This window comes from Centropristis striata, chromosome 23 (genome assembly GCF_030273125.1).
Source record: "Centropristis striata isolate RG_2023a ecotype Rhode Island chromosome 23, C.striata_1.0, whole genome shotgun sequence".
NCBI classification, from domain to species: Eukaryota; Metazoa; Chordata; class Actinopteri; order Perciformes; family Serranidae; genus Centropristis; species Centropristis striata.
Genome location: NC_081539.1, coordinates 2,325,020 through 2,351,555, shown reverse-complemented (window position 1 = coordinate 2,351,555; position 26,536 = coordinate 2,325,020). Strand labels below are relative to the sequence as shown.

The 26,536-nt window shown below is 37.0% G+C and overlaps 1 protein-coding gene across 1 annotated transcript; it reads right to left on the bottom strand.

The window, feature by feature from the left end:
• Window positions 1–9,483: 9,483 nt before the first annotated feature.
• LOC131961782 (NACHT, LRR and PYD domains-containing protein 12-like) lies at window positions 9,484–25,408 on the bottom strand. The gene is made up of 13 exons (XM_059326674.1): window positions 25,284–25,408; window positions 24,656–24,772; window positions 23,365–23,560; window positions 20,531–22,314; window positions 20,234–20,410; window positions 19,064–19,240; window positions 17,113–17,271; window positions 16,477–16,650; window positions 14,755–14,928; window positions 13,441–13,614; window positions 11,783–11,956; window positions 10,674–10,847; window positions 9,484–10,106 (listed from the first exon to the last, which is right to left on the bottom strand). The coding sequence occupies exons 1-13, from the start codon at window positions 25,406–25,408 to the stop codon at window positions 10,097–10,099; spliced, it is 3,615 nt and encodes a 1,204-aa protein (XP_059182657.1). The 3' UTR covers window positions 9,484–10,096.
• Between the last annotated feature and the right edge of the window lie 1,128 nt (window positions 25,409–26,536).

The following is a 26,536-nucleotide window of genomic DNA, read 5'->3' as shown; positions in this document are numbered from 1 at the left end:
AAAAAATGTCAGAAAACAGAAACAAAAGACACAAAATCACCAAAAACAAAAAAAGAAAAATAAATTAAAAAAAACAAAAACACAAAAAAAATGGGGAAACAAAATGACCAAAAGAAGACACAAAATTACAAAAACTACCAAAATAGTCATAAAAGAGCAAAAAAATACACAAAATTACCAAAAAAAAGTTACGCTTTAGTCATCATTATTGTTATAAATATTGCGGGATCACTATTGATCAGAAGCTGTCATTAAGCCCCATATTGAAAGCCTTGTGACAAAACTGACACTAAAATTAGGATTCTTTTTTAGAAACAAGTCTTGTTTCTACTATCGGTCAAGGAAATATTTGGTTTCTGCAACTTTTTTGCCTCTACTACGCAACTAATCAGAGCTTTAAGAAGTTGGACTGTGTTTATTATTGTACTCTGTGTTAGTTTTTATCTACAAATGTATTCTTGGGCTGCTTCCCTATTACCTGTGTACATACATGTGTCCAAACCAAACTAAACATGGTCTATGATTGCAAAATCATATATATGTATGTATATATGTATCATAATACTTTATCATGGAACAATCTGCAAAAAAGGAATAGAAATTGTCTGAGTTGATCACAATCGGTGAATTTAAATCGATTCTAAAGGGTAAATAAATAATTTCCCTTGGTCAGTGTGACTGCTCTGTATGAGTCTCTATACTTGAGGCTCCTTTTGTGTTGTTGTGATGCTGGATTTGTTTTTTAATTGTAATTAATTGTTTATGTTAACTGTGTTTAAGTGTTGTAACTTGTCACTTTTTATGCTGCTTTCTTGGCCAGGTCTCTCTTGGAAAAGAGAGACCTTTTTTTTTTATCTCAACGAGAGTTTTACCTGGTTAAATAAAGGATATATATATATATATATATATATATATATATATATATATATATATATATATATATACACAACAACAGACATAAAATTACTAAAAAAAGACACAAAATGACAAAAAAGACACAAAATGGCAAAAAAGACACAAAATAACTAAAAAAGACACAACAACAGACACAAAATGACCAAAAAAGACACAAAAAGACACAAATGACCAAAGAAAGACACAAAATGACAAAAAAGACACAAATTACCAAAAAAGACAAAATATGACCAAAAAAAGACACAACAACAGACACAAAATGACTAAAAAAAGACACAAATTACCAAAAAAGACACAAAATGACCAAAAAAGACACAAAAAGACACAAATGACCAAAAATTAATTGATTAATAAGCATAATGACTTACTAATCGCCCAATGTTAGAAATGGCTATAAACACACACACACACACACACACACACACACACACACTCAACATAACATAACTCTATATTATTATATATAACTATTATTGTTCCTGTCCTTGTACTATTGTTCTGTCTTCTTTTGTCTTGCAATAAAGAACATAATAATCAGACCACTATTGTGTTTAATATATATATATATATATATATATATATATATATATATATATATATTATACATGGTTGTTTGGTATCCTTGGTAACCTCTCACATAGAAATAGTACGGGTATATTATACTTTTCCTGAACTGACAGAGTCTATTAAGTATTGCAGTTGTTGGTTTTTGAGTCCCTGATGTCCCTTGATCCTACAGGGATCACATCAACTAGAGAGTTAAGGCCAAAATTGTGGGAAAATGTGTGTAATTTATGGTTTAAAGAGGTCATGTGGTCTCTGTGTTTGTCAGAAACATAAACTTTGGGCTTAAATGAAAGCCATGGATGCTCCTTTACAATAATACTACTCACTACACAACCTCATTTGGCCGAAATGTGAAAAATCTACTGAATCTCCCAATATATATATATATTTGCATACTTCCTGTGGGCACTGCAGTAGTTCAATAAAACAGAATTCCCCATAACATCCCAGTGTCCCAGTTGAAGATGTGCTGATGCTTTTCATTGTTGATACCAGAAAGAATACATTTCTATTATGCAATTTAGAGTAAACACTCATTATTTCCATTATAGCAGTGTGAGAATGGTTATAGATGTCACGTAGTGGCATTTGCATTAGACACAAGCATCAGAGACCAAATATTAAAAATATTAAAACTATTCTGCTTTCACTCATCTCTGACATGTAAAGAAAACCTCTTGTATTAATTGCAAGGCTGTGCATTTTTGTCACAACCATTGTGACTTAATCACAGTGTGTTTCTCTGCCTTTATGCTATGCGGGTGGTGTAGCATGCTAATGAGCTAATGTAGCCTCAGCATTAATGCATTAGAGTGTGTATACAGATAATGTGGGGAGATGGTAGCTAGCAGTAAGATCTCATAGAGAAAGGTCTGGAAATACAGTCTAAGTTGGAAAACCTATCCCAAGATGCATTGCACTAGACAGGAAACGAAGCTTCATGAATCACTTTATTTATTATCTGATCCCACTAGATCAGGGGTCTCAAACTCAAATAGCGGCCCTCGTGACGATATTTTGTGGCCCCCACCTTGATATGAAAGTTTAATGTGAGTTTTATATGAATGGCACTTTACCGTGTTGTGTGTGGAAGGTCCCTTTAATTACTTTTTTTGGTAATTTTGTGTCTTTTTTAGTAGTTTTGTGTCTTTTCAAAATAATTTTGTCATTTTTTAGTAATTTTGTGTCTTTTTTAATCATTTTGTCTCTTTTAAATAATTTTGTGTCTTTTTTTGGTAGTTTCGTGTCTTTTTTGGTAATTTTGTCTTTTTTTTTGTAATTTTATGTCTTTTTTGGTAATTCTGTGTCTTTTTTAAATAATTTTGTCATTTTTAGTAATTTTGTGTCTATTTTTGGTCATTTTGTTTCTTTTTTTTAAGTAATCTAGTTTTTTTCTGTCATTTTGTCTTTTTAAAATAATTTTGTGTCTTTTTTTAGTAATTTTGTCTCTTTTTTTAGTAATTTTGTGTCTTTTTTTGGTCATTTTGATACTGCCTCCAGCGGCCCCCCAAGTAATTTGAGTTTGAGACCCCTGCACTAGATGGAGCTCTTTGTTCAACAAAGGACTGAAAACACACTCAACTACCATTGCTCAAGCCTTTTTTTAAAGCCAAGACCTCCATCTAGTGGGGTCAAAAAATAAAGACAATGGTTCATGAAGATTCGTTGCAAAAAAACAAGAGGAAATCTATATTTCCATATCTTTGTTTCACTTGTTTTGTCTTTTGTTCTGTTATTCTCTCCTTTCCCTTAATCTTCATACACACACACACACACACACACACACACACACACACACACACATACACACACACACACACACACACACACACACACACACACACACATCCCAGTCTTTCACAGCAAATGGCTGTTTTTATTTCAATTTCACAAAATTGGATTTTAATGAATTCTGCAATGAATAACCAAGCAAGAAATTATTTTCCAATATCCTCCCATGATATTCCACCATCCCTCTGTATTAGTGGAATTAATACTTGGAGCATGCTGGAGATGCTGCATCAGGTGATGCACGATTTGATTAGGAGTTTAAAATTTTCAGCAAATAAGGTGTGGGGGCACGATCGTGTTATATTTTTTATTTTTTAATCTAGGAAGAAAGAAAATCCCCCCAGCAGCAGCAGGGAATGGTAAATTGGCAGGATTTAAATTGCCTTTGCTGTTTTCTCTCCTGTCTTGAAGCCGTTTGGAGGACACATGCAGTGTGTCTGTCTCTGATGATGGAGGGAACAGTGGTAAAGTTGAAGTGAACTGGGAGTTGCAACTGTTGCCTGTTGTCATGTCAACACCAAAGGGATTGCTCCCTGATCATGTAGTGACTGGCTACATGTCTGTATAGTAATAGCAAACAAAGTGCATCATGCACACAGCATTATCATAGAGCAGGGGTCTCAAACTCAAATAATCTGGGGGCCGCTGGAGGCAGTGTCATAATGACCAAAAAAAGACACAAAATGACCAAAAACATACACAGAATTACCAAAAAATACTCAAAATGATTAAAAAAGACACAAAATGACACAAAAAAAGACACAAAATGACCAAAAAAGACACAAAACTATTTTAAAAGACACAAAATGACACAAAAACAGACACAAAATGACAGAAAAAAACTAAATTACTTAAAAAAGAATCAAAAGGACCCAAAAGACACAAAATTACCAAAAAAGGATACAAAATTATTCAAAAAAGACACGAAATGAAACAAAAAGACACAAAATTACAAAAAAAAACACAAAACTACCAAAAATACACAAAATTACCAAAAAAGACACAAAATTACCAAAAAAAGACAGATTTACCAAAAAAGACACAAAATTATTTAAAAAAGACACAAAATTACCAAAAAAGGATACAAAATTATTCAAAAAAAGACACGAAATTACTAAAAAGACACAAAACTACCAACAAGACACAAAATTACCAAAAAAAGACACAAAATTACCAAAAAAAGACAGATTTACCAAAAAAGACACAACATTTTTTTAAAAGGACACAAAATTAGTCAAAAATACACAAAATTACTAAAAAACAAACAAATTATTAGAAAAAGACACAAAATTACTCAAAAAAAGACGAAAAATTACAAAAAAATTACAAAATTACAAAAAAAGAGACAAAATTACCCAAAAATGACACAAAATACCAAAAAAAAAGACACTAAAAAAGGCCAAAATGTCCTCACTTTGCAAAAATGTCCTCACCCTGTTGGTTAGAAACGTGCTCTGGTCCTCACTATGTAGGAAGTACAAGAACACACACACACACACACACTAACATTGGTACCGTAGAGCGTACACCTGAACCAGCAGTGAGCGTCTCCAACCAGAGAAACAGAGAGTTGGTTAGCTCTCCTTCCTGCGTCTCCTTCATTGCTTCTCCTCCTAATCAAGGAGGTAATTAGTGCTCTCCAGCCTGGCGCTTCCTGCTGGAGCAGAAACAGAAACAATGGCTAACAGGGACGTGAATGGATGCTCCGCTCATCATGCCTGCATAGGCAGCCAAGAATAGGGGTCAGAGTGGCAACAAATTGGAATATGAAAAAGAAGAAGAAAAAAAACGATGCATGAATGAGTCGTCACATGTACAGTATGTTAGGGCTTGTCTTACACTGAGCTGCTATTGTTCACTGGAGCATTGCTGTCTAATTACTGAAGTGAGGACACTGCTAGAGTGGAGCTTCTCTTCACCACTGTTTTATAAAGATCTCACACTGGATGATAAGCATGTGATTGTACATGCAGGGAGGAGGTCCATGCATCTATGATGGAGATTTGACTGATTCCAGAACAAACAAGTATCCAGCTAATTAAGCCTTTGGAGTTTGGGGCTATTCTGTTGGTTTTGGAGTCCTTTTCATTCTGACTGTATAAACCACTTTAAAAAGTGTTCACCCTGCCATGTTGGTATCATTGTTTTCAGCACAACCTCACCTATATGACCTGATTATTATTTTTTCATTTTGAACACAGAAATACACAAAAAAAATACAAAAAACACACAAAAAACACAATAAAATTACAAAAAACACATAAAAGTACAAAAAATTGCAAAAAGCACACAACAAAATGACAAAAAACACAATAAAATTACAAAAAACACATAAAAACACACTGAACCAGACAGAAAACACACAATTTTTTTTTTACAAAAAACACATAAAAAAACACACTTGAAATGACATAAGAAAACACATAAAAAAACACATAAAATGAGATTAAAAAATTACAAAAAACACACATAGAAACACATAAAAGTACAAAAAATTGCAAAAAGCACACAACAAAATGACAAAAAACACAATAAAATTACAAAAAACACATAAAAACACACTGAACCAGACAGAAAACACACAATTTGTTTTTTTTACAAAAAACACAAAAAAACACACTTGAAATGACATAAACATTTTTTACAAAAAACAAAAAACGCACAAAAAAATGCAAAAAAACACAACAAAAAAAATTAAATAAAGTTGATTGTATTGTTTGTCAAAATACTCTTCTCTTATACATGAATAATACACAGTTGTACATTTCTCTCCCCTCCGATGATCTCAGAGGATTCATAATATTGATCCTGGGTCTGGATACTCGCTGCGTTGTGTTCAAATAAATCAGGAGATCCAGGGTTTCCACACACGGCTCTTTACTGTTGTGCATTGGTCCCGAACTTGCGGCCCGCGGGCCACTTGTGGCCCTCGTGACGATATTTTGTGGCCCCCACCTTGATATGAAAGTTTAATGTGAGTTTTATATGAATGGCACTTTACCGTTTTGTGTGTGGAAGGTCCCTTAATTACTTTTTTTGGTAGTTTTGTGTCTTTTTTTGGTAATTTTGTGTCTTTTTTTAATCATTGTGTCTTTTTTAATAATTTTGTATCCTTTTTAAAATAATTTTGTGGGTTTTCTCTCAAACTCAAATTACCTGGGGGCCGCTGGAGGCAGTATCAAAATGACCCAAAAAAGACACAAAATTACCAAAATAAGACACAAAATGACTGGAAAAACACTAAATTATTTTTAAAAAGACACAAAATGACCAAAAAATACACAGAATTACCAAAAAGGAGACAAAATCATTAAAATAGACAAAAAAATATTTTAAAAAGACACAAAATTACAAAAAAAGACACAGAATTGCCAAAAAAGACACAATATTATTTTAAAAAAGACAAAATTATTTTAAAAAAGACACAAAATGACCCAAAAAAGACACAAAATTATTTAAAAATACAAAATGATTTTCAAAAAGTCACAACATTATTTTAAAAAGACACAAAATTACCAAAAAAGTAATTAAAGGGACCTTCCACACACAACACAGTATCACGGTGGGGGCCACAAAATATCGTCACAAGGGCCGCAATTGGCCCGCGGGTCGCGAGTTTGAGACCCCTGATGTAGATAATCACATGTTCAATGTAAAAAATAATGAGTAGCTTCCTAAAAGTGTAACACCATCGCTGTTGGATGGTTAAGTGAAATCTCCCCCTTTTAGTATGTAAGTACTCATCTAAAACATGTAATGTACAACTGTTGTAAGATACTGGAAAAGCTTGAAAATGGAAGAAGAAACTACTGTTTTTATGCTCTATTTAAAACATGTTTCATATCTAAACTGTTTTCCGCAGCTCTCATTCCCTACTATTACCCCCTTTAAACCAGAATTTGTCTATTTATCATTCTGCTTCCTGAGGCCTTTTTTGTAAAAGGTTGGCATTGATTTTTCTTCTTTTCTTTCTTTTTGACCTGGTGGAGGTATAATCTGTTTTTTTTTCATCATTTTTTTCTGTATTGGGATGAGATCTCATCTGGTTTTTAAGAAAGCTTCTATGTGGACTACATCCTCAGCCAATTGAGTCGTTATTTTGTTGTATTATGTTTATTTCCCTTCATTTGATCATTTATTATATTGAATTTCCTTTATATTATTCTATCATTCATTATATTTGATATTGTATTTATTTTACATTTGCTTTATATTGTTTTCTTATATCTTTTATTGGGTTTAGAGATTGCAATGTCCTTAACAGGGATATTTTATAGGTGAATGGCGCCATCTGCTGGTTAAAGTCTATATTGCAACTGCATTATTCCACAGAGTTTGAATTGAGTTTTCACCAGTAATGCTTCACAGAGATATTGCAATTGTATATTGAATTCTGCCCCCTGCTGGTCAAGGTTTATATTACACCACATTTTTAACATTTTATTCCTTAACCCTCTGAAATCTTGGGCTGTTATGTCAGTTAAAAAATCTCTACCATGCCATGTTGGCATCAGTTTTTTCAGCGCAACCTCACTTATATGTCCGGTAATCCATTTTTAAGTTTGACGTACTTGATCAAAATTTTGAACCCAAAAGAAACAAATAAAACATCAAATCCGATCTTGAAAATTATGTTTTACACACTGAAATGTACATGTTGCAAATATGAAAAAAATCTGGCATGGAGTTTCAAGCCAAAACTTTAGATGGAAGCTGATGGCAGGACTCGACGTTGCTTCATTTTTATGTCTTCATTTCATGAAGAAGTAATGTGCAGGTGGTTTCATGGACTCCAGAGGGTTAATTGAATTTATTTTTACATTTATATATTTATATTTATAGACACATTATTTTACATTGTATTACTGAATTGGGTGTATAATTGTATACTTACCTTTTACAGACAGTTTTGTACATTTTATAGATTAATCAAATTATTTTTTTTAATTTTTATATTTATATTTACCTTTTACAAACACATTATTTCACATTGTATTGTTTAATTAATTGTATACTTACTATCTCTCCCAGAGCCCCCCCCCCCACATAGACATACCATAGTATGACTTTTTTTGTTGTCTCCAAATTTTGCACACCCTGTTAAATGCTGTTTTTCTGTCATTTCTGCATGAATTATATGATAATATGTTTCAACAGAATATATTAGGGGCATTTTAAACACTTTTAGGGCATTTTAAAACTTCACAATTTTTTGACAAAAAACAACATACTATAGTATGACTTTTTGGTTTTCTCCAAATTTTGCACATACTGATATATGCTGTTTGTCTGTCATTTCTGCCTAAATAATATGTTAATATGTATCAACAGACTATAAAAGGGCCATTTTTAACATTTTTAGGCATTTAAAAAAAATGCATTTTTTGACAAAAAACGACATAGTATGACTTTTTTGTTTCCATCAAATTTTGCACATGCTATTTTATGGTGCTTTCTGTCATTTCTGCATGAATAATATAATAATATGTATCAACAGATTATAATAGGGGCATTTTAAACATCTTAAGCATTTAGAAAAATTGCATTTTTTGACAAAAAGCAACATACTATTATATGACTTTTTATGTTTTCTCCAAATTTTGTACATACTGATATATGGTGTTTTCTGTCATTTCTGCATAAATTATATGATAATATTTATCAGCAAACTATAATAAAGCCATTTTTAACTTTTCTAGGCATATTAAAATTTGACATTTTTAACAAAAAAATGACATACTATAGTATGACTTTTTGTTTTCTCCAAATTTTGTACATACTGATATATGGTGGTTTTCTGTCATTTCTGCATAAATGATATGATAATATTTATCAACAAACTATAATAAAGCCATTTTTAACTTTTCTAGGCATATTAAAATTTGACATTTTTAACAAAAAAATTACATACTATAGTATGATTTTTTGTTTTCTCCAAATTTTGTACATACTGATATATGGTGTTTTTCTGTCATTTCTGCATAAATTATATGATAATATGTATCAGCGGACTATAATAGGGAATTTTTAAGACATTTTTAAAAATTACACTTTTTGACAAAAAAAAACGACATACTATAGTATGACTTTTTTTGTTTTCTCCCAATTTTGCACACCCCATTTAATGGGGGTTTTCTGTTATTTCTGCATAATTTATATGATATGTATCAACAGAGTATAATGAAGCCATTTTTACCATTTTAGGGCACTTTAAAAAATTAGACTTTATTACAAAAATTACATATTGCCTTTTCTTTCAGTACAGCTCAAATATCCAACTGCAGCAACAAAAATTAAACATTTTGAGTAGAGGACAACTTTACCCCCTTTTTTTGTGTCAGTGTTCAATTACAGGACATGTACTTAAACATTATCTGTTTGTTATCAGTTGAGAAACTTCAGTGAAGCCTTGAAGGTTTTAACTTTTCTTTCGGAATGTTACAAGCAAATATTCATCTGTTACAATATGAGAAATGGCTGATATTGGTAGTAAAAAGGCAATATCAATTTCTAATGTTAAGAAATATTTGGAAATTAACTGTAATCCCACATCACTCCACAGGGTGGAGCTGTGACAGAACACAAGGAAGAAATATGCATTTAAATGTGTTGGTGTACAGTCATGTTGTCATGAACAGAACTATTCTGCAGAGGAACTTTGAGTTCAGATTATATGAATGAATGAAACAACAGACAGAGGTGGAGGAGTCTCAGTGTGTCTGCAGAGAGAAGGATAGAGCAGCAGCAGAGCAGTCCACATACTCTGATGATCCAGAGGACAGACAGATGGACGATGGGTGACTGGACTTTACTGATCATCAGATCACTCCCACCTGATAAGAGAAGAAGACAGACACCAAAAGAGATAAATCAGAGTTTAGAGACTCCCTTCATCAGCTGTCAGTCAGTGATGCAGCACATCCAGTTTAACCTTCTGAACCAGAGAATTATACAATTTACAGCCCTCATTTCATCATTTACAAAAAATACTTAAAGAAGATATAAATGTTGTAGTGCACTGTAAACATGAAGTCTTTAGCTCTCTGGATCAGTAAGCAACTTGTTTGTTGTCCAAACTACACCTTTTTACAAAGTCGTACAAATATAAACTTTGTAAATGTAACAATTTCTTGTGGTCAAAATATTCTAATTCTTCACATAGTTGGTATCACTAAAAACAAAAAAATCCCTTCTCTGGAGACATGAACACAACAACTCAAACACATGATCACAACATGCTTCTGGCTGATCTGATTGGCTGCCTGTTCTCTCTCTCTGTGTATCTGTCATCATTCTCCTCTCACAGCTTCACTGAGAAGGTCGGAGGTTTACAGGGAATACTGGATCTTTCTCTGATACTAACTGTGTTCAGTACAAAACAGCTGAAACCCTCTACTGACCTCAGAGTGTCCAGTCTGAAGTGTGGACTCCTCTTCAGAACACACAGCGGCGTCACTCCTGACTCTTGAAGCTTGTTGTTGCTCACGTCCAGCTCTCTCAGATGGGAGGGGTTGAACTTCAGAGCTGAGGCCAGAGAAGCACAGCTGATCTCTGACAAGGTGCAGCTCCTCAATCTGAATGAAGAATGAATGATGTGACTTTAGGAGACAAAGTTCCTGCTTGAAATCATTTAGTGTTTAATAATGTGTTCAGAGCTGAAGAAAGTTTAGAATGGACAAGTTTAGAAAATGGAAACTCGTGAAAACACCTGAACTCAACATGGTGAGAGGATAAAAACAAGTTGTGTGAGTACACTGACATCAAATCAGACATGATGGAATAAAGAGATATGACACAGAGCTGGAATATATCAAACCAAACTGGGAGCACTCCACAGTTAAAGTGTTCCTTTTCTATGTGTTCTATCAGATATTTAAAACAGATTAAATGAACCATCAAATGTTCTGCTCTCCACCGTTTGTGTGGTCCCTCGTAACAAGCTGCTCTAACCGCATTTCTTCATCACATTTCACCTTCATATTACTTTTAACTTCAAGTTATAAGAACAACCACATTCTCTTACATTCAGACTAACTTGCTGTATTTCATCTGATATAGTATTCATCATTCAAGAGAGAGAAAATATACATCACCTTCTTTGTATAGTAAGTAGATACTAAAGTTTCCAAACATGACAAATATGTCAGAATGAACTTTGAGAAAATGGAAACAAAATATATTTACAGTATTTCTTTAAGTTGCTTGACAGTTGAATCTGATATATTTCTTCTATTTATGTATTTCTTCATGAGTATGATGTGAAATTTAAGATCAAACTCAAGTGTTTAAAAGGTTCAGAGAGAATGATCCAGTGGAGGATTTTTCTTATATTCAGGTTTTAAATGTGCAGCTCAACACTGCTCTGCCACAGTTAACGGACTAAACCACTGAAGAAGAAACAGACTTTAGCATTCAGATCCTCAGTGTGAAGCAGTATAATATCAGCCTTATGTCAACACAACTTTCACATCATATTCATCTAAGCACAAAAGTAAAATTGGTCTCTGACCTCAGAATCTCCAGTCTGCAGTTTGGACTCTGCAGAAGATCACACAGCAGCTTCACTCCTGAATCTTGCAGCTTGTTTTCTCTCAGGTCCAGCTCTCTCAGATGGGAGGTGTTGGACATTAGAGCTGAGGCCAGAGAAGCACAGCTGATCTCTGACAAACTGCAGCCACTTAATCTAAAAAAAAGAATTAATTATGTGAATTTAGAAGACAAAGTTCCCGCTCCAAATCATTCAGTGTTTAATAATGTGTTCAGAGCTGAAGAAGCTTTAGAATGAACAATTTTAGAAAATGGAAACTCCTGAAAACCTGAACTCCACACGATTGAGGTTAAAAAACAAGTTGTATGAGTATACTGACATGAAACTAAACATGACTCTTGGTTCACTGTAGGGACTTCGGGAGACTTCGGAGATGCGGACCGGATGCTCGAGAGGCCGCACCGACTGCCAGGCATGACGTGGACCGCTTGAAGGCAGTTAACCTCTGACGTGATGGATCAGAATTGCGATTTTCTACAGAGTCTATGTCCAGACCCAGAAAACAAATTTTCGGTCTGGGAGTGAGACAGCTCTGTTTATGACAAATCCTACAGACGGAAGGTGAGCCACCAGTCTGGCAGAGTGGGCGTTTACGCATGGGCCGAGCTCGCCAGAATTAACAAATCGTCCAGATAGACGAGGGCCCTTATGCCCTGACCCCTGATTGGTTTTATCGCTGCCTCCAGACACTTGTGAACACTCCGGGAGTGAGAAAGAGACCGAACGGCAGAACCCGATATTCGTATGCTGTGCCCTCGTTAGCAAAGTGCAGGAACTGCCTGTGTTAAGATGTTTTTGGTAGGTTGCTATGTGGAAATTAGCATCCTTTAAATTCACTGTTGTGCACCAATCTTGCATCACATGGCATAACGTCAACATTCTGAATTTTAAACATTCTCAGGTTCAATATAGGACGGAGACCTCCGTTCTTTTTTGGTATGAAAAAATATCATCTGTAAAACCTGAAATAAGCCCTGCTCATTGGGATAATTCTTGTAGCCTGTTTCTCCAGAAGACAGCGAATTTCCTCTCTTAACACTGGAGCGGAGGATGGCCTATGAATGACAGTGGGCGATTGCTGAACTGGAGCCTATAGTTCTGGACTACAGTTCCCATGATCCATTCCCATGATCCATCTCTCTTGCGGCTAGTCTGCCAAGCATTGCAACTATGTCCTCCGGGGTGTTGTTCGACCAGGGTATGTCTGACAGACTGTCTGAATCATCTGCGGTGGGGGAAACTTTTCCTTGCATTTTTTCCAACAGTTTGGAGCTTTAACTATATTGATCCTTTAAACAGCGCTGTGTGTTCTGAAGGATCAATGTTCATGATACATTATTTTTGAAAAACATATTAACATATCTTCTCTATACAGATGTAACCATGAACAACAATTATAAACATTGACTTACTTTAAGAACTAACAGCAGATATTTTCTACACTTTATTTAAAAAGTCTTTAGTGACTGCACATTAAAATTAGTACAAGAAAAATAAACAATATGAACAAAATGAGATAAACAACTTTGTGAATGTTGTGAAATGTTGTTTGTACATAAATTATGTTCCATGTTGATGAAACACATTAGATCTATAAAAGTAACAGTTAGTGAACTGACCTCAGAGTCTCCAGTCTGCAGTTTGGACTCTGCAGAAAATCACACAGCAGCTTCACTCCCGAATCCCGAAGCTCATTGTCACTCAGGTCCAGCTCTCTTAGATGGGAGTGGTTGGACTTCAGAGCTGAGGCCAGAGAAGCACAGCTGATCTCTGACAAACTGCACCAACTCAATCTGAATAAAATATAATCATGTAACTTTAGAAGACAAAGTTCCTGCTCAGAAATCTGCTCAGAAATCATTCAGTGTTTAATAATGTGTTCCGAGCTGAAGAAGCTTTAGAATGAATAAGTTTAGAAAATGGAAACTCCTGAAAACACCTGAACTAAACATGATGGAGGTTAAAAACAAGTTGTGTTAGTACACTGACATCAAATCAGACATGTTAGATTCTAAATTAATTGTTTAAGAAAAACACAAAGACAGGTGTTTTCTTTGGAATCTGGAAAATGGCCAAAGTGAAATAAACAGGACTTTTTATAATAAATAATATTTTAGGTAAATTCAACTGCTTCTGATTCTCTCATTTCATAAAAATAATGAACATATATTAGTTGTAGGAGCCACATATTGCTTTATTGATTATTGATTGATTATTTTGTGTTTAATTAGTTTTGTCTTGTTGCCATGGTTTTGTGTCACGTAAGCACCATAGTTGATAGCTGACAGGTAGGTTATATCAGAGTGTGCTTCACCTGCACGGGAGGAGGGAGAGGCACGTCTAGGTAGCCATCATTTTTGTTGACCGCTTTTGTTATCGCCTTTTGTTATCTCCTTTGTTCATGATCTGCTTTGATACACGTTCGCCATTAAGTGTACACATCCAACATCATACATGCGTGTAAAGCCGCTGATTATAATTAAAACCCATTAAACTTCTCTGGACTCAGTGTGCCTCCTTGGAGCAGCAGCAGCGTGTCAAACAAATACACAGGACCTGTTCTCTGCCTCACAAGCGACTTCTAAGGAACAGGAAAGCCGCAGTATTAGTTATTGTCTGATGGTTGAAAGCTATAATCTGATACATTTATTATATTTATGTACTTTTTTTATGATTATATGAAACATAAGATGAAAAACAAGTATTTAAGAGGTTCAGAGTGAATGATCCAGTGGAGGATTTTTCTTCTTATATTCAGGTTTGAAATGTAGAGCTTAACACTGATCTGTCACAGTTAACGGACTAAACCACTGAAGAAGAAAACAGACTTTAACATTCAGATCCTCAATGTGGATCAGTACAATATCAGATTTATGTCAACACAACTTTCACATCATTTTCATCTCAGCACAGATGTAAAAATGGTATCTGACCCCAAAGCCTCCAGTGTGCAGTTTGGACTCTGCAGAAAATCACACAGCAGCTTCACTCCTGAATCCTGCAGCTCTTCCCCTCTCAGGTCCAGCTCTTTCAGATGGGAGGGGTTGGACTTCAGAGCTGAGGCCAGAGAAGCACAGCTGATCTCTGACAAACTGCAGCCCTCCAATCTGAATAAAGAATAAATGAAGTGACTTTAGAAGACAAAGTTCCTGCTTGAATCATCAAAGAAAATCCTGAAAAAACCCGAACTCAACATGATGGAGATTAAAAGCAAGCTTTGTGAGTACACTGACATCAAATGAGACACGTTGAATTAAAAATTAACTTTTTCCCCCTATTCAGAAATATCATGTCATGTTATAAAAAACAAGAAGACACATGTTTTCTTTGGAATCTGGAAAATGGCCAAAATGAAATAAACAGGACTTTGTTTAATATATAATAATTCAGGTAAATTCACTTATTTCTGATTCTCTATTTTAAACTGCAAATTAAGTTTATTCTCATCAACACACAGCTGAATGAGTGTAAGCTCTGCTTCAAGCCCACTCACACACCCTTTCTTGCACTATATGAAATGATCTGTTTGAAATTGTGTGTTTTGTTTTACTTTGCTTTTTATGAATAAATGCTTCTTGGAATAAACATTTTGACCGTTTAATGTTTTACATGTAAGAGTGATATGTCAACCTCTTCTATGAAAATAAATCAAATTTGCTTCAACTATTACTTATTATCAATAAGGTATTTTGGTTATCATTATTATGCTATAGAGTTCAAAATTGACAGCTTAGTAACTTTATGAGACTGATTTAGTTGAATTGTCTGTCTTTTCTCTGTTTTACAGAGTGGTGGCCCATCTTGGAAACTTAGAGTAAATCAAGTCATATCATTTAATAGAAATAACAATTATTTATGATAATAATTAATAAGTCTGATAACCATGTTAACGCAGTTTTGAACCATGAAACCCACACAAGTGGTGCTCATTTTCAAAGCATATGTAAACCCCAAAAACATTTACAAAAATTAAAAACTTAAATTTACATTTATAACCAGTGGTGGGAATAACACGTGACTAAGTAACACTGTTACCAACTCCTGTTTCCTGTTTACCACATTTTGTGCCTCCTTGGTCCTCCAGCTCATGACCCACAAATTGACCTCAGCGATTGAAGAAGCTCGCTGGAGGAGCTGTAAACAAAGATACGGTGGTGTATCCTTTCTAGAAGTCTTTTTAGTCCATGACAAGTTTTTCTCTTTGTTTACAACTTTATTGTGAGAGTTAGATGGCAACCATTACAAACATACCAGAGGGACTAAAGGTTTGAACAAAAGAGATTGAAAAAAGGAAAAGTTCAATAAACATCTTGTAAAGTTAGTGGATGTATACGTTTTAGCAGTTCTTGTATGAACATTTATATAGTGTAGAGTATAAGTATTGTTTCGTATGAACAGTCAGCTCTGGAAAAAAAGGCTGAAATTCTGGATTTCTGAATAGAAAATGTTGTCAAAATAATAACCAAATTAATGGAATCGATATATAATATATTCAGGTTTTAAATGTGCAGCTGAACACTGCTCTGCCACAAATAGCAGACTAAACCAATGAAAAAGAAAACAGATTTTAGCATTCAGATCCTCAGTGTGGAGCAGTATAATATATAATTTCACATTATATTCATCTCAGCACAGATTGAAAAATGGTATCTGACCTCAGAGTCTCCAGTCTGCAGTTTGGACTCTCCTTCAGATCACACAGCAGCTTCAGTCCTGAATCCTGCAGCTCATTTCCTCTCAGGTCCAGCTCTCGCAGATGGGAGGGGTTGGACTTCAGAGCTGATACCAGAGAAGCACAGCTGATCTCTGACAAACTGCAACTCCTCAATCTGAATTAAGAATACATTTTGCAGATAAAAATATATTTATAATCCAGTCAGATGTGTTCAGGTTTTAATGTGCAGCTCAACATTACTGTCATAATCAATCAGCGTTTCTCTAAAATGAGTAGAGTGACTGTATTTGTGTTATTGTGGGTCATCATGATGTCAGCCTTCTACAGACATCATCCAAATGTAACTACAAGATTCATAAAACTATTCATGTCAACACAGATTAATAACATGCTGCTGCTCTCAGCCAGATCTGTCATTAGAGGATCAATACTATATTGATCTTTATTTAAAAAATCTTAAGTGACTGCACATTAAATTTAGTACAAGAAAAATAAAATATAAACAAAATGAAATGTACAACTTCACGAGTGTAATGAAATTTTGTTTGGACATGAACATTTTTATATTGTTGATGAAACAAATTAGATCTATAAAAGTAACAGCTAGTGAACTGACCCCAGAGTCTCCAGTCTGCAGTTTGGACTCTGCAGAAAATCACACAGCAGCTTCACTCCTGAATCCTGCAGGTTGTTGTCACTCAGCTCCAGCTCTCTCAGATGGGAGGGGTTGGACTTCAGAGCTGAGGCCATAGAAGCACAGCTGATCTCTGACAAACTGCAGTTCATCAATCTGAATAAAGAATAAATAATGTGACTTTAGAAGACAAAGTTCCTGCTTGAAATCATTCAGTGTTTAATAATGTGTTCAGAGCTGAAGAAGCTTTAGAAGGAACAAGTTTATAAAAACTCCTTAAAACACCCGAACTCAACATGATGGAGGTTAAAATAAGTTGTGTGAGTACACTGACATCAAATCAGACATGATGGAATAAAGAGGTGTGACACAGAGCTGGAATATATCAAACCAAACTGGGAACACTCCACAGTTAAAGTGTTCCTTTTCTATGTGTTGTATCAGATATTTAAAAAAGATTAAATGAACCATCAAATGTTCTGCTCTCCACTGTTTGTGTGGTCCCTCGTAACGCGCGGCCTGAGCCCTCGTGGCCCTTTCTCTTTGGCCTCATGCCCTTGAAAAACATATCTGCCCTGAGTCCACGGTGGCATTGATGCCCCGTCCACACTGCCCCAGTTGGTTTTGCGGTTTTCTAGTCTGCCTCTTTCCTGTCAATACAGCTTTGACACCTGCATCTTTTGAAAAAAAAAAAAGGATTTTGATGACATCATCAGTGTTGGGTTTGATTTGAGCCTGGCATGAATGCTCGGAGGGGCTATAATGACAGTTCGACATGAATCTATCACCGGCCAAGCAAGGAGTCCTTATCAAACGCACTCATATCTGTTCCGCCATAGTCTCATGTGCTGCGCTAACGTCACATTTAAATCTACTGAAAGTATTTTTACATGATTCATAATATAAAGTTGTTTGGCACTGTGTTGCCGTTGCCTGAGCAAAGTGTCTGTCACCAGTCAGTCAAAACCCCAACCCCACCTTTCCGTCCTCCTCCAAGACATGCGTGCATTCACACACTTACACACACACACACTGAATACACTAAGCTGCCGTGCCTACCTGTCTATATCAGTCCCCTCCCCACATGATTGCTCCGTGTCTCATCATCTGTGCGTGCGCGCGTACCGAACTTAATACTATCAACCTGTCCAGGCCGGTCAGAGGTCCAAATACACCGCTGCATATGCTGTTCGTTAGACCTGAGCTATATAATCATAATCATAATATGCAATGATTAAGATTAGTGTATATGATGGAATATTGGCATTCAAATCTGCGGGAGGCCATCAAATTTGGGCTATTATCACCTACTTTAAATAGTAAGTAGATACTAAAGTTTCCAAACATGACAAATATGTCATGTCCCGGTACTGACAGGTCTAGGACTGAAGTGTCCTTGAGCAAGGCACCTAACCCCCCTGCACAGCTCCCCGGGCGCAGAAATGTGCTGCCCACTGCTCCTTGCATGGTGTTTTCACTTGTGTGTAAAAAAAGGATGGGTTAAATGCAGAGGTTGAATTTCCCCATTGTAGGATTAATAAAGTAATCTTGTAATCTTGAAAAAAGAATTAACTTTGGGAAAATGGAAACAAAACATATTTACAATGTAGAAGCATCAGATAGCTTCATAACAATGCTAGAAAAAGAAAACATTAAAAATATGTGTTGTTGTCTGTCAGTTGGAAGAGATAATCTGATACATTTATTATATTCATGTATTTTTTATGATTATGATGTGAAAATAAAGTATTTCAGAGGTTCAGAGTGAATGATCCAGTGGAGGATTTTTCTTCCTATATTCAGGTTTTAAATGTGCAGCTCAACACTGCTCTGCCACAATTAATGAACTAAACCAGTGAAGAAGAAAACAGACTTTTGGATTCAGATCCTCAGTGTAGATCAGTATAATAATAAAATACACTTCGTGTCTGACCTCAGAGTCTCCAGTCTGCAGTTTGGGCTCTGCAGAAGCTCACACAGCAGTTTCACTCCTGAATCCTGAAGCTTGTTGTTTTTACTCAGCTGCAGCTCTCTCAGATGGGAGGGGTTGGTCTTCAGAGCTGAGGCCAGAGAAGAACAGCTGATCTCTGACAACCTGCAGTGACTCAATCTGAATAAAGAATAAATGATGTGACTTTAGTAGACAAAGTTCCTGCTTGAAATCATTCAGTGTTTAATGTGTTCAGAACCGAAGAAGCTTTAGAATGAACAAGTTAAGACAATGGAAACTCCTGAAAACACCTGAACTCAACATGATGGAGGTTAAAAACAAGTCATGTGAGTACACTGACAAAAATCAATCAAATCAGACATGTTGGATTAAAAATGTTTCTTTACTGTTTTATGGAGATGAATTTGTGGCAAAATGTTCAAACAATACTTTTTCAAATTCAAACAAAAATGATTAATCAAAATGTAGTATGACAAAATTGATACAAAAATATAAAGGCAAAGACAAAATTCAAAACTCACAAACAAATTATTTGTGTAATTGCAAAATAAAATTTTCTTTGACTCTTTGAATGATTTTTTTTGTTTCTTTGTTTACTGCTGGCTTTGCAGTTGGGCTTCTGGCTTTGCGTTGCCAGACCTTTGGCTTCCAGTTCTGTCACAAATTTCACGTGTGGGCCGGTCTCTCTGGGGTGCATTCCTATTTGCTAATGTAATGTAGTGTATTGTGATGTTTTGACGGACAGCTGAGCTGAGCTGCATTTGGCAGAATTACTTTCATCTCATTTCCCTGCATCTCATTACACCACAAGCATGCGCACACCTCACCACTGATGGACTGATTCACAAAATTGAGTTTCTTTGTCTTGTTTGTTGTAACAAATAAATATTTGTTATTTATCTTTTTAATACATTTGTGGTCTCCACTATTTTGTCATGAGCTATGAGCCAATTCGGCTGGCCTGAAGCCTGACCACATGGATTTTTGTGATATGTTTGTTCAAGTGCAAGAGAGACCGGACTGACAAACTGGGTTATAGATCTGTGCTCAGGCAAACTCATAACACCAATGAACCAAACTAAATCTGAAACTTCAATAATGATTAAAATTCAGCAGATATACACTGTGTTTGAGCACAACACAAGACCTGACCTCAGAGTCTCCAGTCTGCAGTTTGGACTCCCCAGTCCAGAACAGAGCCGCTTCACTCCTGAATCCTGCAGGTTGTAGTTTTCACTCAGGTTCAGCTCTCTCAGATGGGAGGGCTTGGACTTCAGAGCTGAGGCCACGACTTCACAGTGAGTCTCAGAGAGTCCACAGTTAGAAAGTCTGTGATTACAGATAATATAACATTTAATATATAATCAGTTCTGACACTTTAATCGTATCTCCTTTTCAGAGAGATACTTTACATTGGTGTATAATGTTGATGATCACATCTGGACTTACTCAGCTTTCCTGCAGTTCCTCACAGCTGAAATCAGCCTCCATCGTCCCTCCACTGATGTGTTGTACTTGTTCAGGTTCAACTCAACCAGAACCTCCTCTGACATCTGCAGCATGTAGGCCAGAGCTGAGCAGTGGATCTCAGAGAGTTCCTTCTCTGATCTGTTCTCTGACTTCAGGAACTCTTGGATCTCCTGATGTACTGAGAGGTCGTTCATCTCCGTCAGACAGTGGAAGATGTTGATGCTTCTGTCAGAAGATATCTCACCAGTGTTCACTCTCTTCAGGTTGTTGATGGCTCTCTGGATGACTTCTGGACTGTTGCCTGTCTGACCCAGCAGGCCTCCTAACAGTCTCTGGTTGGACTCCAGAGAGAGGCCATGAAGGAAGCGGACAAACAGGTCCAGGTGGCCATTTTTACTCCTCAGGGATTTCTCCATGGCTCTCCTCAGGAAGACATCCAGAGATGGGCCACTGTTTTCATTGTCCCAGTCCGTCCCCAGAAAAGCTCTCAGTACCTCTGTGTTCCTGGTGGTGTAACAGTGGAACATGTAGACTGCAGCCAGAAACTCCTGAATGCTCAGATGAACGAAGCAGTAGACTGTTTTCTGGAATATTACACTCTCTCTTTTCAAGATCTCTGTGCAAACTCCTGAGTACACCGAGGCCTCTGTGACATGGAGACCACATCGCTCCAGGTCTTCTTGGTAGAACATGATGTTTCCTTCCTGCAGCTGTTCAAACGCCAGCCTCCCCAGCTTCAGAAGAACTTCTCTGTCAGCCTCCATCAGCTCCTGTGGACTCGTCTCATGTCCCTCATCATACTTCTGCTTCTTCTTCTTTGTCTGAACCAGCAGGAAGTGTGAGTACAGGTCAGTCAGGGTCTTGGGCAGCTCTCCTCTCTGCTCTGTAGTCAACATGTGGTCCAGAACTGTAGCAGTGATCCAGCAGAAGACTGGGATCAGACACATGATGTGGAGGCTCCTGGATGTCTGGATGTGTGAGATGATTGTGCTGGAGCGCTCTTCATCACTGACCCTCCTCCTGAAGTACTCCTCCTTCTGGGCGTCAGTGAAGCCTCGTACTTCTGTCACCCTGTCGACACACGCAGGAGGGATCTGATTGGCCGCTGCCGGTCGAGAAGTTATCCAGACGAGAGCCGAGGGAAGCAGATTCCCCTCGATGAGGTTTGTCAGCAGCACGTTGACCGATGACTTCTGTGTGACATCAGACACCTCCTCCTTGTTGGTGAAATCCAGTGAAAGTCTGCTTTCATCCAGGCCGTCAAAGATGAACAGAAGCTTACAGACGGTGAGCTTCTCTGCTGGGACCTTCTGTAATGTTGGATGGAAAACATGGAGCAGCTCCAGAAGACTGTACTGCTCACCTCTGATCAAGTTCAGCTCCCTGAAGGAAAGCAGAATCACCACACTGACATCTTGGTTCTCCAAACCCTCTGCCCAGTCCAGACTGAACTTCTGCACCGAGAAGGTTTTTCCAACGCCAGCGACGCCGTTCGTCAGGACCACTCTGATGTGTCCCTGTTGGTCAGGTAAGGCTTTAAAGATGTCCTGGCACTTGATTGGAGCATCGTGGACGGTCTTCTTCTTGGAAGCTGTCTCCAGCTGCCTCACCTCATGTTGGATATGAACCTCTTCACTCTGTCCCTCTGTGATGTAGAGCTCAGTGTAGATCCTGGTGAGGAGAGTTCCACTTCCTGTTGCATCACTTCCTTCAGTCACACGTTCACATCTCCTCCTCAGACTGATCTTATGTTCATCTAAAACCTCCTGCAGACCACCAGACACTAAAAAAGGAAAAAGATGAGGGACAAAGATATATAATACATAAAATAAAGCTGAAATCTTCCAGTAGAAACTGGAACACAAAGCACAGAGATTAAACTAGAAGCTGTAAAAGCAGTGAGAGTTTAACGCAGAGAGCTTTCTGTGGTTCCAGCACAGACACACATGTTGATCCCTTCAGTTTAGCAGCAGACATGGCTTTGGTTTGAGGGAGCAGATCATCTCAGGTCCGCCCCTGATGCTTGTGAAACCAACAAGAGACAAAGTAAACAAGCATCTAAACTGGGATCCGACAGTGTTTGTTAGCAGAGGCTGTTGAAGTGAGAGGACCCTGTTACATCTCAACGGCCCCATGTTGATGTCAGCACAAACTTTTTTCAGCTCCTTCATGTGCTGCAACTGACGAGTTAAATAATGCTTCGCAGCAGCTGGAAAATGAATGTTGGCTGCACTTTTCCTCAACGGATGTTTAGTCACCTGTCCAACAAGTTCATTTTCAGGACAAGAAGTGTGTGAGAGAAGAAGGAGACACCAACATGTTGTTTACAGTCTGTGCTAAATGTCTGTCTATGATAGAACAGCGATGTTACTGCTCTCAGCTGTTTAATAGTTAGTTCATTAATGATTAGCAAGTTCAATGTATAAGTGATAATATTTATAATGATCTTAATGCTGTTTGACAAAACACATGTAAATGGTAAATTAAGTGCACTTATATCGCGATTTTATCCAAAGCGCTTTACACTACAGACTGCACTCATTCACCCATTCACACACACATTCATACTGGTGGCCGAGGCTACCAGGGCACACTGGTGCAACCTGCCACCATTGGGAATTCATTCACACACCGATGAACGCAGCATCGGGAGCAATTTAAGGTTCAGTATCTTGCTCAAGGATACTTCATGGTTGGGGATCGAACCACCAACCTTCCAATCACTGGACGAACGCTCTACCAACTGAGCCACATTTCACTGTAATACAACGGGTCCTGTATTCAGACAGGAAGACATCAGCAGACAGAGGGACAGTCTTACTGGTTCTGGATCTTTGTCCACACTGGGGACAGGAGGAGTCTCCTGGTGAAGCAGACTGGTCCCAGTATGAGCTGATGCACCGTCTGCAGAACCAGTGTCCACAGCTGGTAGAGACGGGATCCTTCAGGACGTCCTGACAGGAAGCACAGCAGGACGGCTGCTCCTCCTCATCACTCCTCTTCCTCTTCCTGTCAACACATTTCTTCATCATTAAAAGGATTTCTTCATTGTTCTTACTTCTCTTTCAATTCATCATCAGTCAAACTTGTTTTCTGTTTCACTAGAGAATTTTATTTTTTACATCATTGGTAATGTAGCAATCTTTCAGTATTTTTTCAGCCACAGAAACAGAGTTGGAATAACAGAATTCAAGTAACAGGATGTATTAAAATGATAATATACCAGTTACTGTTAGAAAGTAATAGATTACTCTACTACCTCCAACAACAAGCTTCTGTTTTTGTCTTGTTTGTCTTTTACAGGCAGGATTATAAAAACAGTCATGGTTTCATGGCCTAGTTCTTTATGAAAGTTGTTGAAGGGTGTTGGAAGGGGTCCGTTAAATTTAGGGGCAGATCAGAATCACAGTGCCGATATAAAATATGTATTGTTAACATTGTGAGATAGACTCAATTTTTTGTTTTTATTTGCTAACAAATTGACATGAGGCGTGCATCTCCCACCAACAGAGTCTTTTATTTTAACTTCCAGATTCTGTTTTCTGTCCGTCTCTGTTGTAAACTATCAGACAAAGACAAACAGAGTCCACATGTTCTAAAAAGAGAAGTGGTCCAGTGAGTCAGCTGATAACATTAACTTCAGCATGGCCCATGGATATTTGTGTTCGTTTGGAGCTTCAGGAACAATAAATAGTGAAGACAATCTCACATGTGTGCTGTGTTAGTTATTGGACCTTTGAGCTGAGAAAGATTTCATGTGAATACTTTTTCATAACATTTCACAATGATGATGTGCACTGATTCAAGATCTGATGAAAACCAAACCAACAAAATATTTTGAGGACAAATTAAATAACTGCAAACTGTATTTGAAGCACAGAAGCAGATTTTGATTAGTTTCACATCTTTACAACAACTTCAACATTTGGTCAAAAATATGAACATTTTCTTGAAGAGTAAAATCTGAAATTCATGTTTTGTGTGTTTTGTTACAGAAAGACAATCAGTATTTTGTTGCTATAAAACTCAGACTAAGATCCATGTTGAAACATTTTTGGAGTAATCAATCTGCTTCATCAATATGAATAAAAAACAGTCTCTTACTTTGTGTCTGAGGGTCCAGGTTCAGTACTGAAGGCCAGAGGTGCTCCTTTGGACTGGTCACTCTTCATAGACTGACAGCCAGAACCTATAGACTCTGCTGTCTGTCTGGACTGAAATCTGCAAACACAAAATACGTTTCAGTCACGTGAATCATTGATGAATTATTTTTTATTTAAATTAGTGCTCTAAGATTGGATTACAGGTTTTCTAGGTGACTAACAGCTGTCACTGATATAAAGAAGAAGATGGAACAAATTATTTCTGTTTGTGTCACAACAAAAACACTGAAATGAGTCATAGAAATTAGTTAGTATTAGTTCTCACTTTGTGAAGGCCAGAGGTTCTCCTTTGGACTGGTCACTCTTCATAGACTGACAGCCAGAAACTACAGACTCTGCTCTCTGCCTGGACTGAAATCTACAAACACAAAATAAGTTTCAGTCACATGAATGAATCATTGATGAATTATTTTTATTTAAATTAGTGCTCTTAGGTAGGATTAATGGTTTTCTCGGTGACTAACAGCTGTCACAGATATAAAGAGGAAGATGGAACAAATTATTTCTCTTTGTGTCACAACAAAAAACACTGAAATGAGTCATAGAAATTAGTTAGTATCAGTTCTCACTTTGTGTCTGAGGGTCCAGGGTCATTACTGAAGTCTGGATCTTTGGAGCGGTCACTCTTCATGGACAGACGGCCGGATACTACAGACTCTGCTCTGTCCTCCTCTTCCTCCACACAACCACTCATCTTCTGATCTGAAGTCAGTCTGAGAGGGAAAACAGCAACACTGACTGTGAGTTCACAACACAAGAATCAAGACAAACAAGTTTTTAAAATGTTAGGCAAGACTGAGAGGACTGGAACACACACACACACGCACGCACGCACGCACGCACACACACACACACACACACACACACACAAACAGTAAAACCACTCAGCCCTCCTCTTTCTTTGAGCCTGGTCTTGTTCTCTTTGTTTACAGCAGCTCTACTGTGTCTACTTTGTGCTCCCGGCATTTGGAACAATTTACCTTTGCACATCAGGCCTCCTCACTGTCCGTTTTTAAAAGAATCTTAAAACCCTTTTTTTCACTGGCTTTTAACTCAACATGGGTCTGTCCTGCCATGTACAGCACGTTGTATCAGCTGTGGCTGTTTTAAAGGGCTCTATAAATAAAGTTGATATGATTTGATTTGATTTCTGTGCTGGATTAAAACTCACCCGCCTCAGCTTCAACGTGTCGTCCTCCCTGTTCTGTTGTGTAAACTCACAATGCAGTCTGAGCTGACTCACTTTTCGCTTCCTGTTCTCATGAGGTGAGATCAGACAGGAAGTGTTGCTCCTCCCCTCTCCATTTCCTGGAGATCAGGGTTTTTTTTTATCAATGTGTGCGTGTGTGTGCTCACACAGATCAGCTTGTGATCATGATGCTTTTTCTCTGCTCTTGATCAGGTTTAATTAAAAAGAATAATCACTAATCACATTATATTACATTGTAAATTACCTTTAGCAAGGTTCTTTGTGGTGTATTTGTGTTATATAGCCTGTTTTCCATGTTTTTATATTTTCTAGGTGTTTTACAATGTTCTGATGCTTTTATTTTGAATGGTAGTGACAGAAAAATAGGTAGAACATGAAATGAAAAATGAACTGTGGATAATAAGGAGTGATTCCTAATCCAAAAATTCATATCAAGTATCAAAAAGGTTCCATAGTGCCTGGCTGACAGGGGCATAAGGTTTTATTGGGTCTATTTTCATCTCTATGTTTATTAGTGGCTATTTTTGTAATTATTATTATTGTAAAAGTGTTTATGTGCTTGTGCTAATGTTGGAACAATGAAAACAGACAGCTCCGGGATGGTTTGTTGGC